Source organism: Sinohyriopsis cumingii, chromosome 1 (genome assembly GCF_028554795.1).
Source record: "Sinohyriopsis cumingii isolate HCF-2022 chromosome 1, ASM2855479v2, whole genome shotgun sequence".
NCBI classification, from domain to species: Eukaryota; Metazoa; Mollusca; class Bivalvia; order Unionida; family Unionidae; genus Sinohyriopsis; species Sinohyriopsis cumingii.
This window is the reverse complement of record NC_142961.1, coordinates 181,390,931-181,408,792: the sequence shown is the minus strand read 5'-3', so window position 1 is coordinate 181,408,792 and position 17,862 is coordinate 181,390,931. Positions and strand designations below refer to the sequence as shown.

Sequence of the window (17,862 nt, the reverse complement as noted above, 5' to 3'; positions counted from 1 at the left end):
TTTATCGTAAGCCACTTTCCTCCAATACACAACAAAGTTTGCCACAGCCTGCCAATAACACTGAGCAAGGGGCAGTTGCTCACATGTCCAACACAAAAACAGGATAATAGAAATGTACTGATGTCACATCATTATAAATGGTGGATTAAGAAAAAGACGATATAGATGTGGTTCAGTTATTTCTTGGTTTAGTGTTGTCTGGCTACATCCGTTCCATTTGATGTTAAGCACCCTGATATCAGCTTCATTTGATGCTGAGCACTCAGACCACAGAACTCTTGACATCCGCTCCATTTGATGTTAAGTACTCTGATATCAGCTCCATTTGATGCTGAGCACTCAGACCACATAACTCTGACATCTGCTCCATTTGATGTTAAGCACTCTGATATCAGCTCCATTTGATGCTGAGCACTCTGACCACAGAACTCTGACATCTGCTCCATTTGATGTTGAGTACTCTGACAAAGACACATTATTAGGGACTGATCTTGACAAGTGTTTTATTTGTGCTCATACTGGCATTAGTAATGTTCTAACCACTGAAACCATCACTATTTGTTGTTGGTATAACTTTGTTCTTCTGTATTCTTTATTACGGGTATTTGTAGTGGTATATCCACACAAAATAAAATGCAATTAATTAAGTACTCCCCAAAAACCCCACAAAAACTGATACCAATAAAAATAAATGAATAGTGTTATTAAAAAAACATACTTACATCAAATTTTTTCTTTATATTTCCCACCAGTGTGAGAATGGATTTCAAATTTCCATTCACAAGATCTGGAAAGAAGAATTTACTATAGTAAATATAACATATTTATGAAATCCTTGTTTTTCACTAATAAGACCAGGACAAGCCAAATACACTATTCAAAAAATAGAGGAGATCCAGGTGTCAGCATGGTCTACAGTGCTCACCTTTAATGATCACTGCAAACTCACCTATGTCAGCATGGGCTGGAGTCTCAAGCTCAGCCAATATGGGTATGTGAGAAATTTTGCCAGCAGCTTCTCATAGGTCAGTATTTTTCCCCTGGATTTTCCCAGGTTCTTCCTCCACCAGTTATACTGGATGCCAAGTATAAGCCTATCGAGTGTTGAAAAATGTTACTAAACCCACAAAAATAAAAAGTAGACTGTCGGCTTATTATGAAACAAGAATATCCTTTACAAATATCTGCCAACATTTTACAAAAATTTGGGCAAGTGTTTAACACCAAGTACACATGGTAATCATATCAATGATAATACTGTATATACCTGGGTACAAGTCAAATCAAACTGTAAATTGCACAGACCCAGGTGTGTCACTGCATTAGGCACCAGAAGATCTGGTTCTCTGCAGTTTGTAATCAATAGAACAAACAACAAAGTTTGTGGTTGTGTGGGTTTCACACCATTTTTCAGCACATGATAGGAAATATATGACAGCCAGTATAACTGGTGGAGGATGAAACCATGAAATCCCCAAGCAGAGCCACCCACTTGGGAAAGCTACTAGCAGGATTTCTTACCCATGTTTGCTGAACCAATGACTTGAACCCATGTGGACAGATGTTAGACATCAGTGATCTGTAAAGGTGAAAAGCTTAGAGCACTTGGCCACACAAGGCCCCAACACACACAGACCTTGAACTGTTGATGCATTAAATAACAGCAGGACAAAGTCTTTGTTGTTTGCAGTTGGACTTGACTTGTGAGTAAATTCAGTATTAATTATGCACTCTTCTGGAAGCTGAAGGTGATCCTAAATTCCATACTTCCCAAGTTTAAACCACAGGAAATACAGAATTGCAGAAAGTCTTATTTTTTCATGTACCCTGCCATAAGATCATGTAACATATTTAGTGCTTCTTTGAGTTCCTTTTTCTGAAATTTTACTGGCCATTCTTATCAATGATTTAATTTTTGGTAAAAAGGTATACTTTAAAGCTGTACCTGTGTCACTTTTTGCCAATTATAACAATACAGTGTTATAGCCGATTATTAAAATTTCTGATACCGATTATGAGACCGATTATTTCAAGAAGCCGCCTGTTCTACAGTTAGTGAAAGCACTAGCATTTGATTGACAAGTAAACCATGCCCTATTTTTGTTATAACTAACAATGCCTAAAATGGGTGCGGATTTATGTTAACAGTTCAAATGTGGTTTCAAGCTACCATACATGTGGTAACTATTTCCCACATTTCATATCCCACCTTATTTCCTTATTGTTAACTAATATATGCAAATAAAACTCTTTACTAAATAACATATTTATTCCGAATTAGTTTTTTTGGGGCACATATGCTCTGTGATACGTTTCTTCATTCCTTCTTGTAATTTAATGATGGTAACCAATGCTTATATATACGGTACAGTGATGCCAGGTCAAGTTGACTTGTGTAAGTTTCATTGGTGGGAATGGAGATCATAATTTGCTTGTCGAGAAAAAATCTACAGCATTCAGTGATCATTTCTGGGATTTAGGAAGCAGTTCACTAACAAGCAAAGCATAAAGCGCAGCAAAACTAAATTTCTGAACTCCTGGTTGACGGAGATGTACTTTGTGAAGCTAGCCATAAAGTGGAGGGGGGGGGCGGGATTTACTTCCTGAATGTGTGAAATCGACGGTCGCATTATACGTCACTTATCTTACATTGCAAAGTACGATCATAGGGTTTTAGCATTAAAATGTCATTATCTAAATAAAGTTTCTTACAAAACTATTAATTGGAAAATAATATACATAATATAGATTTGTTTAATACCTGATGTTTCTATTAAAAAAAGAGAGACTGTAGGAAAGTAGATATTTTACATTTGATAATGCATTTATTTCAGGTGACAACAGTTAGACCTATGCACTAACTGTGATGCACAATGCAAAGACCATGTAAGTAGTGCAAAACAGTAATGTAATGATTTATTTTGTAATATTATGGCTGTCTTGCTTGTTGTCAATAAAGTAATAACTATCCCATCTTTTTCAATTTTCATTGCTTATTACATTAATAGTCTTGGAAAAATATTCACTACTTATTCTGGTGAAATTTTTTGAAAATTGGCAACAAAATATTGAGATTGGAAAAAAATTTGGCGACAACTTTTTAAAAGCCAGGACCATCCCTGTAATGTGTATGCTGGAAGTTCAACAGCCACATGAGGCCTCATTTGGCTGGTTGGCTGCTGTGATTGGGATGAGTGCATGCATGGTATTGATAATTTGCCGTGAGCAGACAATAAGTGGTAGTTTACAGCAAGCGTGTTAAAAAGTATTTACTTTTAAGAATATACTGTCTTTCAATTAACCCCCAAATCAAATGTTTATTCATTAATTTCCACTATTTAATTCTGATTTAAAATTCAAGCCATGTCAAGACGAATGTTATGATTAAATTTATATTTTGGAAATTTGTTTACATTGGCATGATGTGAGAATTTTGGTTTCTCTCTTTTATTCTGATGCAGATTAAAAAAACTGTATCATATATATTACCAATCTGGTATAAATTGAAATTAAAACTGAAACTTCTAAACTGATTAGTTTCATATTGTTAAATTTGTGAAATGGTGATGTCCACCATCTTGAATCCCCATTGCCAGGAGGAATGGTGTTATCCAACCTGTAGACGTGACATGATTTTTCATACAGTCTGCAGTTTCATACACCTAGGAAAAACAACATTAGCTATTTTACCAATTTGAGTCCAAATTTTTTCTCTATGGGGTAATACTTACACGCACTCTATTATATTATTGTAATAAATGTGTATTTATTGGTGTGTTTATCACTGCCTCTTATTCTTTCCACTAAAAAAAACTAGCCTGAAGACAAAAAAATCATATTACCTGTAGCATCAATGCCTGCAATGTCAACCCCAAGTGTACTGAGGTAAGACACACATCTCTCTGTGTTGTCGACCTTATCCTCCTGATTATCTGGTTTGGATTTTACACCTCGCAAAATGATCTTACCTGGAATTAAGAAAAATTCACATTAATAGGTTTCAATTCAAATTTCAGTATTAAAAAAAATAAAACTTGACAAGAAAATAGAGTTTTGGAAAACTGCTTGTCACTGATGCACCATATCCTTATGGCATGATAAATTTTGCTTTATATTGTGATGACATCAATTGAGAAACCACTTTCTTTGAGACCATATTTTGTTGGTAGATAGGGTGGTTTTCCTGTAATTTCATAAGATACAAGCCATTTTAGCAGATAATTAAGTATCAGGTCTCTGATGATAATTTTATGTAAAATAAAAGACTCCTTTAGTCAAGCCTGCCTTTAAATAAGTTTGTGTGTAAGTGTGTGATTTGGATTTTTAACATATGATATCTGCAGTGTGGCAGTTTGTAGCTTGTGTGTAAGTGTGTAATTTGGATTTTTAACATATGATATCTGCAGTGTGGCAGTTTGTAGCTTGTGTGTAAGTGTGTGATTTGGATTTTTAACATATGATATCTGCAGTGTGGCAGTTTGTAGCTTGTGTGTAAGTGTGTGATTTGGATTTTTAACATATGATATCTGCAGTGTGGCAGTTTGTAGCAATGTCTAGCACTAGGGCATCATGCTGCAGACATGTAGCATCATGTCCCATCCAGTCACATTATCATGACACTAGGCTAACCAGTTCTGACACTAACTTCTTAACTCATTCGGCCCTGGAGATTTTTGTCATTTTCGCCTGAACTGGGGGTAGGAAACGCATTTTGGGGGTTAATTCTGAATACATCCAAATACATCTACTTCCAAGAGTTTTTGACTTTGACTGATGCCTTGTTGTGCTAGAAACATTGTTTTTCATAATCTGTTTGTTTGGCTTGCGCATGTGCAGAAGGGTAAAAGTTGAAGTTTTTGAGGAGTTTTTTTTTTTTGCTTATTCGACCCATCATTTTCTTCTCCTGTCCACTTCCTACTCCCAATCCCTGACTTATCCTACTTTCTGCATAGGTTCACCTGTCTCTGTGCAGTTCAGACTGGTCTGCCTTAAATCACAAGCCAAAAAAGTCTCAAATTCTGACACAAAATCTGATTCCAACAACGGGCAAATTTGTTTTGTAAAAAAAAAAAAACAGGTCTCAAAAAAATGTTTTTCCCTCTGCATTTTGTAATGCAAGTAGAAAGTCCTGATTATCTGGTATCACTGTAGAGCTACATCTGTCAGCTTTTTTGTAAAACCACCCACCTTGGTGTATCTTAAATGACCTTGATACTATACAGATTGGAAGTGGGGTATAGCCTCATCACGCATACAGGTGGGATTGAGGCTGAATGAGTTAATGCTGAGCGCCTAGTGAGGCAGCTACTAGTATCATTTTTATAAATCTTTGATATGACTCAAAAAAAGTATTCTAGAGTTAATAGCTAAAATTGGGAATATTCTGAAACATATCTACCAATAATTGGGACAGGGGGCTTTTTCAGCCCTAGGGAGCCATTAAAGCAAACTGTTAGAGGTAAATGTAGCATGATCCAGTAATTATTTGGAACTGCTGACCAATGAACTGAGACATGGGTTTAAGTCCAACTGTTATCAATTCTACAGTACATGTACTGTGCCATTAAATAGGCACCTACCCTAATGCTCAAGCTTTTAAACCTGTAATTTGTCCAGGTGCAGCATTATACACATGTTGCCATGCCAACCAGGACAAGTTCAAGATCAAGAAAACACAATAAGACTCAAGAGGATATCTACATAATCTTTGTCAGCTGGTTGATTGATCCATACATAATTTTATGAAAATAGGGAATTAAAATTGCTACACTCATTGCCAGTTGTTATAAGACTTTGTGTCAATCAACTTCTTGACTTTAAGAACAAAATATAAAATACACTTTTAATGGTCATCTGCTGGAAGGGTGGCAGGTAAATGTACAAAATATTTCTGGAGTACTTGTTAACCTGTACATTTTAAAGTGGTAGGAATTAAAATATACCATATCTTGTGAAGTACATAGAATAGTTAGAAGAGAGGATAATTACACTTTCTGTTCAGGCCACTCCTTCAAAGAACTTTGCTAAACTCCAAACTGGACTAAAACATATTATCACCATTAATCACAAGGCTGGATTGTCAATTTTGAGTTCACTGTCTGGAATAGCATTTATTACTTGCAATGCTGAAAGTTTTATAATGGTGAGGTCTGGTGTCCAAATATTTCCCATTTGATAAATTCAAAGCTGAATCTGACATGCAAAGAGCATCAAGGTGTGTAATTTAGGATGTATCCAGGTATTCAGCAAGGTGTGTAATTTAGGGTGTATCCAGGTATTCAGCAAGGTAATTTAGGGTGTATCCAGGTATTCAGCAAGGTGTGTAATTTAGGGTGTATCCAGGTATTTTGCACATTTAAGTCACACTGTTCTTCCTTTTATGTCATGCATACATGTAATGATACTGTAATACTGTATTTTGAATATTATCCAAAATCTCCAAGATTATTTTATAAAAATAATTGTTAAAGAGAAAATATTTATCACTTGAACATTAGTGCAAGTTTGAAAAATCCTATCGTATTAGAATAATTGCTATCTTTGAAATATCTCATAAGATTGTATATGTAAACAATCAAGTGAATTTGGTTTATAACTCAAACATAAGAAAACATGTATTCACAGAATCAACAGCAATGATTTTATGAATGATGATACCTGTATTATTATACAATAATAACGATCATCTTTCAAACGGTGAAAAGATTCTATCAGGTGTTACAAATGAGAAACAGCAATTTGACCCACCATTTGTGACTGCTTAATCTTTAAAATCACGCAACACAACTTATAAAGGCAAAATCTTACCTGGAATGTATGTTAATTTATTTATCAATATACCAACTGATATGTGGTTAACTTAACAAAACCATTATCATCTGTATACTACACCTCATTAGGGTTTTGAGACAGTACTTCCATCATTTAAAAGCAGATCTGTGCAATGTTTTATTCAGTATTAAAATGTTAATATTCATTAGGGTTCAGAGACAGTCCTTTTGCATCAGTAGGTATATGTTTTATTCTGTGTTAAAATATTAATATTGATTTCAAAGTAAATCAATATCCCTTTAATTGCTAATCTGGCATGCTGCCTGAATTGAATTCATTAAAGACAGGGCCAGGCTTGGATTTGACTACTGGGTAATAGATTTTGGACTTGAATCTAGAATAATCAGAACTGAGCCATCTTAATGAACAAAATGAAATTCTGACTTGAGCCTGACACATAAAAATTTTTAATGTCCATGCTGTGACATCTTGCATTGTAACGAAAAATCTTGGACCATCTCACGCCCCTACATTTCTTTTCTCATAGAAAATAAAATGATTATGCAAATTTAATAATTTTTAAAATAATATTTTTAAACACAAGACCATACAGTAAGTTCCATGTTGACACCATAGCATCTGAAATCAGACAGTTGGCCCTAGCTAGAACTGAAGGATGACCATTTGTAAATCATTATCATTATTCTAATAATATTACCAAAAACCTGAAGAAATAAAAAGACTTGTCAAAATTACAATCACAACGAAGATGGACATCAACTAGAACATAATGATTACTCATAACATACCATATAATTTCCAGGACTTCTTAACAATATTATTGATTTGATGTTGTAATATGATATACATTCATTTGAAGTAATTCACAGAATGAATCCCTGACAAGTGTTTTTCATTTATTTATGAACAACAAAAGTTACTTCTATATACACCTGTACCAAAAGCTCAAGCCTTAAAAGAAAAGAAATCAGGATACACTGAAATGAAAGATACAAAAAAATATAACTTTTAAAATAATACCATACAGTGTGCATACACACATATAATATGAGTCCAACTGCAAACTGCACAGACCCAGATCTGCCAGCACATGATACACCAGCAGATCTGGGTCTGTACAGTTTGTTAGGAGTAATTAGTAAAACAAACAACATAGACCTTGATCTGCAGGCATTTTATGCTATGGCAGATCTGGATCTTTCTTGCTTGCATTTTGACTGGGCTTAAAGTATACACAGTATAGAAAGAAGACAATCCCATCAAGCAGTCTCTGCTGCAAGCAATAGTGCCATAAAAACACCCAGTAACTCCAGGCACTTGGGATTAGAAGGTTAATGATGAATCTTTTGTGGAATTTGTAAACCAGATTTGCATTATCAGTGCTATTCATTAACTATGCAATCATTTTGAAAACCAATAATATAACAATTTACAAGACGCAGAGTAGTAAATCACCTACAGATGGCACTGATTATGGAAAATTCAGATTCATTATCATTATTCCTGTCCACAGTCTCTTTAGTTTATTAATTTGTCTCCAAGATATGAAAGGAATGGACATTAAATGATAAATCTCTTGATAAAAGTCAATACTTTGCTGAAAGCATGATTATTATATTCTGAAATGCTTTAAGCAGGAAAGTTTTTCTCAGATTCAATATCAAAAGTTGCCATAACTAAAAAGTAAAGAACAAACCATGCATTTACCTTACAATACAATGATATCAGACGTGAATTCAAAATGAGACAAAACAAAAATCAATTAAATTCAAAAGTGTATGGCACAAGAAAAGTCCTTTCTCTTGCCAAAGTTATGTACAGTGTAGCTGAATGATTAACAATAGCCAGGATGGTGCTGATGTGCCATTAAATGACATACATACATACATACATACATACATACATACATACATACATACATATATACATGTAGCTACATAATTAAGAAAGTGTAACCTGCCTTAAATAGCCAATTTTCATTGTCCAATGAACCATATTGCTCTTACAAAACCGCCTGTCTTCTGAGGCCAACCGCTCCAGTGGCCTAGTGGTTAGAGTGTCCACCTTGGATGCGAGAGGTCATGGGTTCAATCCCTGGCCAAGTCATACCAAAGAATTATAAAAATGTCACTAACAGCTGCCTTGCTTGGCACTCAGCATTAACAGGTTAGTGTTAGGACTGGTCGGCCTGGTGTCAGGATAATGTGACTGGGTGGGACATCATGCTACATCTGCGGCATGATGCCCCAGTGCTAGACATCACTATAAACTGTCACAGTGCAGACATGGTTGCAACATGAATGAAAAATTGTTAAAGCTAAGTTAAAAATCCAAATCACACACACACTCTTCAGAGGCCACCCGTTTCCCTTTCCAGAGGTGATTGCATTAAACAGTATACAACTAAAAACTTAAATGAGAACCTTAATCTGCTGTCTACATATAACAAACCTCAAAAGTAAACTTCAACCCACTCACCCCCATTTTAGGCCTTGGTCCTGACATTGCTCACCTGGCTTACCTGACTGAGAGCTGGCCATTGTCCCTAAAATATGTTCTTATTGGAGCAAAACATTATTTCTAAAAATTACCATCACACAGAAATACATGTGCATAAAAAAAAATGTATGCTTAATGACAACACTGCACATAGTTTATGCTAGTCTGCAACTGTAAATTGTCTTGAACACCAACATCTCTAAGTAAGTGTTACTTCTCAACTCAAAACACATATTAAAATGTCTCAAGACTAAAGATTCACTGGTTTTTAGAAACTTGATGATATACCCAAATTATTTTATCTATTTGAAGTGTCACTTGTTAAGTTTTGTCTTAATGCTTTCCTTCATTTAAAAATCACAAATTATTACATTCATTTTGAATTCCAACTTGTATTATTGAGCTATTTCTGATTCTCATTAATAATTATCATGGGTTACTCCCTTACTTTTATTTTTTCAGCCAGTGACCTTTACCTATTACCTTTTGCTCCAAAAACCAAAAGTCTTCTACCTTACTCCAAGTGTAAGCCATCCACAAAGCATAATCTTGGTTTGCGAGTTAGAAGTGAAGAAGTTATTGTGCAGAAACCAGGTTTCTTCTTTCACTCAATGATAATGATTAGTATATCTAATGTACTAAGTGCTTCAAGCACTGGCAAAAACAGCTCAATCAGAAGCAAAAATCAATTTTGGGAATTTAAAAAAAAATCTTTTAATTTAATTTTGTTAAACATCACATACATATTATAATTAGTATATATAATGCAGTAAACACTTCAAGTACTGGGTTAAACCTGCTCATTTAGATGCACAAATGAATTTCATAATTTTTGATGATAATAAAAAATATTTTTTTTTAACCCTGGGGGGAAAAAAGTGCTAAAGTCAGCACTGAAAGACGGGAAAGGCTGGCAACAAGGTATTTTTTTGCCCATTGAAAGCAGAGCCATGGTGATACAGTAGTCACATGTCAGCACTGGGGTTAAAATCCTATCTGTCTGGTTTGACTACTATGGTGTCCATAAAACTTGTAACCAACCCAAATCCTTTGGTCACCAGTCTGGTACACCAACCACTGAGATAATGCAGCTCCATAACATTGTGTTGAACTGAAATGCTATATCTTAGCTCAGGTTTCTTGTTCTTCACTTAGAGCTGAAGACAGCATTGACATTGGGAACAATATGTAGCTAACATGCATGAATAATAAAAGATAGATTATGCTGTTTACTTACTACAAATAAAAATCAGGCATACATGTATATGCTTGCCATCAACTTGTATGAATAAGAATGTAATTAAATTCTCTTATTTCAACAGATTCAGCATGGTAACTAACAAGCAGTTCTGAAACAGAAACTTGTAAAAATTCCCAAAATGCAAATATGCTCTACTATTTTGAACTAACTGTGACAGTAATAGTATCAAAGAAATAGACCTAAATGTTAACCCCAACATACTTCCTGAGGCATGGGTGCAAGTAAATGTGAACTAATTTTGGTAATATTGTTCAAGATGAATGGCATAAGGATTATCACCCAGAACAGTGTTCCAAATAATGAGACAAATAAAAAGTACCTTCACAAAGAATGAAGCCAATGCAGGGTATGCTACCAACTACAATAACAATGCCATCTGAAAGAGATCTTATTTTTCATGTTCCCAAACTGTTTCCACAGAGACCTTCCAGACAAAAGCACTGACCTGTGTTTTGACCACATGGTGCATGTGACTGAGGACTGCAATATTTCTGGAAATGTTGACATTAAAAAGGAAAATGTAACAACCATAGAAGTAGTAACTCATGAATGCTTCAGTGGAAACAAATTTCTAATGTTACATGTAAAAGGGGCACCAGGTGGCCGAGTGGTCTAAAGCATTTGCCTTTAAAGATCACTGACATCTCACCTCTGTCCACTTGGGTTCAAGTCTTGGCTTGGCCTATGTGGGTATGTGAGAAAGCTTGCTAGTAACTTCTTGTGGGTTGGTGGTTCTCCTTGAATTTTTCCAGGTTTTTCCTCTGCCAAATATGATGGCTGTCATGTATAGCCTATCAAGTGATGAAAAATTGCATTAAATCCACAAAAACAAACTATCTGTAAGAAATTAAAAATCAAAACAAGCTCTTTATTTATGCTTAACCTGGTACAAATAATTTGTGTATTTGTTTTATGCCACTAATGTTCCATAGTGGGTAATGATAATATAAAAAACTATTACAGCATGCTGTTAGGATGCCTTGTCTTGCATTTCCCTATTCCAGATGAATACATACATAACAGGCTATATGCCTTGACATGCTTCGTAACTAGATCTGCTTAACAGTTAGACTCAATTTGCTGCTAGACCCACTTTAAACCTTGACTTACTTCACAGCTAGACCCCCTTCACAGCCAGACTTGCTTCACAGCTAGACAAAAACTATTTAATTCTACAGAAAGTTAGTAGCTTTGAAAAATATGATAGTCAATTCAGGTTTTCCTTAACACCTTTTATTTTAATGTGATTCCAGAGACATGTCATATGTATTAAAAAATGGGATGGTCTGTCATATGTATAAAAATATGGGGTGGTCTGTCGTATGTATTACAATATGGGGTGGTCTCTCATATGTATTACAATAAGGAATGATATGTCATATGTATTAAACTCTGGGGTGGTCTGTCATATGTATTAAAATATGGGATGGTCTGTCATATGTATTACAATATGGGGTGGTCTGTCATGTATTACAATAAGGGATGGTCTGTCATATGTATTAAAATATGGGATGGTCTGTCATATGTATTACAATATGGGGTGGTCTGTCATGTATTACAATAAGGGATGGTCTGTCATGTATTACAATAAGGGATGGTCTGTCATATTTATTAAAATATGGGATGGTCTGTGATATGTATTACGATATGGGATGGTCTGTCATATGTATTAAAATATGTGATGGTCTGTCATATGTATTACAATATGGGATGGTCTGTCATGTATTACAATTTGGGAATGGTCTGTGGTATATATATATATACATATATATATATATATATATATATATATATATATATATATATATATATATATATATATATATATATATAGATACATACATACATACATACATATATATATATATATATTACAATATGGGGAGGTCTGTCATGTACGACGATATGGGGTGAATATATGTATTATGATATGTGGTGGTCTGTCATTAGTATTATGATATGTTGTGTAAGAAAACAATATGAAGCTCAGTATTGTTTTACTTTTTAAAAAAAACATTATTTGACACAACTGAATGCATAAATACCATAATATGAAAAATTATATTTGATTTATCCAAACAAGAATGATTACAATAAGTCTGACAGGCATTTTGTGTCAACTCTTCCCCAATAAGCACATCAAATTTTCTATCATTGATGCCATGCTGTGATTTGGTATACATTACAAGATCAGCACTTGTAGATCTAAACTACTTAATGAGCGTGAGCTGTGTAGCAGAGGGAACAAGTTTCCCTCAATATCTTGCACAGGAAGGATGGAGTACGAAGAGGGAACAAGTTCTCCTCAATATCTTGCACAGGAAGGATGGACTACGAAGAAGGAACAAGTTCCGCTCAATATCTTGCACAGAAAGGATGGACTATGAAGAGGGAACAAGTTTCCCTCAATATCTTGCACAGGAAGGATGGACTATGAAGAGGGAACAAGTTGCCCTCAATATCTTGCACAGGAAGGATGGACTTTGAAGAGGGAATAATTAAGTTCCCCTCAATATCTTGCACAGGAAGGATGGACTTCAAAGAGGGAACAAGTTCCCCTCAATATCTTGCACAGGAAGGATGGGCTTAAACTATGAATAATTATGTAAACAGTTATGCTGATTGATGGTTTATGGCCTGGGACAATTCTTGATGTCAAAGGCCAAGTAAGCAATCAGATATCTAATGATGTATCATATAAAAGAAATCTTAAACTTGTAAATTTACCCCCTGATACAGAAGATTTTAAACTACATGGTTATGAGTGCTGGATGCATTTTTTCATAGAGCCTTGTGAGAAACACTTGACATTAGAGCGCCCACTGAGTATTTTAATGGAAATCATTTAGTGGCATTTCAAAGATAATGTGTGTTAATTGTTGCCAAAAGCAGGTCTGACAGCACAACATAACAAACAGGTACACTGCAGGTAGCAAGTCTAAACATAATGTATCATTTATTTGCAAGTCACTAGCAAATCATCACAGGTTCAGTTCAAGTAACTAACAAATAGTCAAATAGTCAAGAGATTCAGTTTCAAGTAAATTAACTTTGTATTCTGGGTTTTTAGACCTCATGTATCGAGTCCCCGAGTCAGAAATGTGTGAATATCTGCTTGGATTCCTAAAATTATCAAAAAGTGCTAAATCAACAGCACTTCATGGACTCTTGGTGAGACTCTCTGAATCAATATGCTGTGAAAAGTATACATTATAGCATATCGCAAACTGTATCTGATAGGCAAGTGACAGAGATTTCAATTTAAAATTGCTTTGGCTAAATTGGTAGCTGTTGACTAACTAAGAGTAATACTCACAGCAATACTACAATTGATAAATATACACACACACATACACACACACACACACACATTACATTGATGTCTATAAATTCTAGATGTGGAGCTGGGATTTCTACCTTTTTGTTTGATACAGTTTTCCGATTGTGAAGATGAATGTTGTGATGATGTTGAAAATGTATGTACATGCAATGTGTTGAAGAGATGTGCCTAGAACTGTGAAAGAATCTGCAAACACACATATGCTAATTTACTTTAGTTGACATAAATTACATGCTGCAGTTAATATACTTCAAATGCAGTTCTGCTGAACTACTGATAATATAAAGCAATCAACTCATCCACGGAAAACTGCTAAATTTACACCTTCACTTAAAAACCAATGAATTTAGGCTTCATTTCTGCTGAAAATATATGCTGCACTTCTGTATTCATCCAGTGAATGTATGTTCAACACCTATGAATTTATCCACTGCAGTTATCTTCAATGTCCAGTTTTAAACTAGAGTCCAACTGCAATATGTATTATTCTTACCACAAATGGAATTATGGGCCCATTGGCCCCTACCAGATCAAATATCGGGGTCAGTTAAAAGAGTTACAAGCCATTACAGACAAAAACAAACCCAAGATGACATTGAAATCAATAGCCTGGTGATGACCATCAACTGATTTATTAGAAAGCAATTAATTTTTTTGTTGAGGTGGTCATCATCATTATAATAAGATTTTTAAGGCATCCATCATGGTTGTAATAAGCTTTTTGATGTATCTGTCATGGTTGTAATATGCTTTTTGAAAAATCCATCATGGTATTTATAAGATTTTTGAGGCATCCATCATGGTTGTAATAAGCTTTTTGAGGCATCCATCATGGTATTTATAAGATTTTTGAGGCATCCATCATGGTTGTAATAAGATTTTTGAGGCATCCATCATGGTTGTAATAAGATTTTTGAGGCATCCATCATGATTGTAATAAGATTTTTGAGGAATCCATCATGGTTGTAATAAGATTTTTGAGGTGGCCATTGTGGTTGTGATACTATTTTTGAGGAATCCATCATGGCTGTACACTGTAATAAGATTTTTGAGGCATCCATCATGGTTGTGATACGATTTTTGAGGTGGCCATCATGGTTGCAATAAGATTTTTGAGGTGGCCATCATGGTTTTGTACGATTTTTGAGGCATCAATCATGGTTGTGATGTGGCCATCATGGTTGTGACAAGATTTTTGAGGTGGCCATCATAGTTGTAATAAGATTTTTGAGGTGGCCATCATGGTTGTAATAAGATTTTTGAGGTGGCCATCATGGTTGTGACAAGATTTTTGAGGTGGCCATCATGGTTGTAATAAGATTTTTGAGGTGGCCATCATGATTGTGACAAGATTTTTGAGGTGGCCATCATGGTTGTAATAAGATTTTTGAGGTGGCCATCATGGTTGTGACAAGATTTTTGAGGTGGCCATCATAGTTGTAATAAGATTTTTTGAGGTGGCCATCATGGTTGTAATAAGATTTTTGAGGTGGCCATCATGGTTGTGACAAGATTTTTGAGGTGGCCATCATGGTTGTAATAAGATTTTCGAGGTGGCCATCATGATTGTGACAAGATTTTTGAGGTGGCCATCATGGTTGTAATAAGATTTTTGAGGTGGCCATCATGGTTGTGACAAGATTTTTGAGGTGGCCATCATGGTTGTAATAAGATTTTTGAGGTGGCCATCATGGTTGTAATAAGATTTTTGAGGTGGCCATCATGGTTGTGACAAGATTTTTGACGTGGCCATCATGGTTGTAATAAGATTTTTGAGGTGGCCATCATGGTTGTGATAAGATTTTTTAGTCAGATCACCACTGTTTTCAATCAGAAAAGCAGCAACATCCTGCTTTAGTGTTTTAGTGTGGATCCCATGTGACTGTCTATTCAGGAATTCAACATTAAAAGATTTGTATGATCACAGTCAAAGTAGCCATCTTTGAGGCAAGATGATGTCATCATTTTAATATTGGATGAACCATATACTGCTAGAGTGGGTTTTTTCTTTTAAATTTACTGAAAATTTCATGACAATACAATCAATTTTTCAGGAGGAGTAGTGATCAAAAGATTTTTTAAAATGGACACCCTAAATTTCATATTGTACATCAGATCAGCACCATTTTCCTTACGACAATCTATATATAGTAGTAAGTGTTTTGATGAAAACCCTATGTCAATATAATCACCTTTTCAGGAGAGGTACCAATAACAAAGGTTGTTAAGAAGGCCACATTTGCATGTGGATGTCAGAGTGGCAATTTTTTTATTCAAGATCAACTAGATCTCAGTAAAAATGTGTAAATAAAGTTTCAGTGTATTCCTCACAATGGTGTAGGAGAAATAGTGATAAGAAGCAACTGTCTAACAGATAGAAAATGGACAAAAGACAATGTAAGAAGTGACATGGCATAAAGTCTCATGGTTATTTGACTAGGAGTGCTTTAAAGTTTTAAAGTATCACTGATTTGCAAACTGATTGGAATTAAGGGAACAAAACACAAGATGTGACATATTACTGGCACAAAGAAAAGATGACTAAGTCTACTTTTACATGATGTTAACTTCTTCAAGAGAAAGTCACTCTTTCAGTTGCTATGGTGATAAAAGGGCAAATGGAAGGTAGTTTAACAAATGGGCTGTCACAAGCTTACATATATATAAAAAGTCATACATTAGATATAAAATAATATGCTAAATCCCTGTGCATTATAACAGACTCTCAGGCATAATGAGATGGCAAACATGGTGATTAAATAAGAGCTATGCACAAAATATATTTTATGGGTTGAAAAATCTCTAAAAATCCACTTACCCAGTCAGATCAGTCCTAATATCTTTACCTTCCCCCGAGTAAACCCTTATCCAAGCAGATATTACAGAAATAGAAAAGCTGATGATGTTAATGATCAAGATTCAACTGCGTCAGAGGTTGTTTTATTGAATTTATTTATATATCCCATCTAACATTGGTTGTTGAAAACTTAGAAATAGAAAAGTTTTTTCTTCCTCTAGTATGCATTTATTAGTATTGAAGTGAGCAAAGAGCTTGTGTGATCCTGATCAGACCAAACTAAGAGCTTGTATGAGCTTGATCAGACCAAACTAAGAGCTTGTGTGATCCTGATCAGACCCAACTAAGAGCTTGTATGATCCTAATCAGACCAAACTAAGAGCTTATATGATCCTGATCAGACCAAACTAAGGGGGGTGCTCACCAGTTATTATATATTTTTGAGAGAATCACATATGAATTCTGCCCAACTAGACAATACCAGCTTCTGAATGAATTTCCACATACACAAAATGTTTAAAAAAAGTTATCAGCTCTGCTTTTATTTACAACTGTGTAGTCTGGCAAAATTTATTTTCCCTATTTTAATAGCTGCTAAGGATAGTGTACTTTAGACAAAATCAGGCCGATTTTTGGAGCACAAGGGAGCAGTAATTTTAGTTACTGGTGTGCTTAGATTATTTACAATTTCCAAAAGTACAGTATCTAAAGAAATGTCAGCCACATTACATTACATGAAAGCAGCATAGTGGTATGCCAACCTTCTCTCCACTGTGCATGTTTTAAATGCAAACAACTTCACCTTACATACGTTACTCTCAAATGTACATAATAACTGGTGAGTGCCCCCTTGTATGAGCTTGATCAGACCAAATTAAGAGCTTGTATGAGTCTGATCAGACCAAACTAAGAGCTTGTATGAGCTTGATCAGACCAAACTAAGTGCTTGTATGAGCTTGATCAGACCAAACTAAAAGCTTGTATGAGTCTGATCAGACCAAACTAAGAACTTGTATGAGCTTGATCAGACCAACTAAAAGCCTGTATGAGCTTGATCAGACCAAACTTCCAGCAGAAAGTATTGGCTTTCATGAAAAGGCTTGGAATCTGCATTCACCTGGCTGAGTAATGCGAAATTCACCCTGCTGCCAGAAAGTTTCACTTGCCATTACA

At 35.0% G+C, this 17,862-nt stretch overlaps 1 protein-coding gene across 1 annotated transcript in view; it reads right to left on the bottom strand.

The window, feature by feature from the left end:
- LOC149808494 (uncharacterized) overlaps positions 1-17,862 on the bottom strand; it is a 192,735-nt gene that overhangs the window by 68,759 nt on the left and 106,114 nt on the right. The window contains exons 4-5 of the mRNA XM_089969873.1: positions 3,843-3,968; positions 723-787 (exon numbers count right to left, since the gene is read on the bottom strand). Of these exons, the coding sequence (XP_089825999.1) occupies positions 723-787; positions 3,843-3,968 (191 nt within the window). The remainder of the gene's footprint in view (positions 1-722; positions 788-3,842; positions 3,969-17,862) is intronic.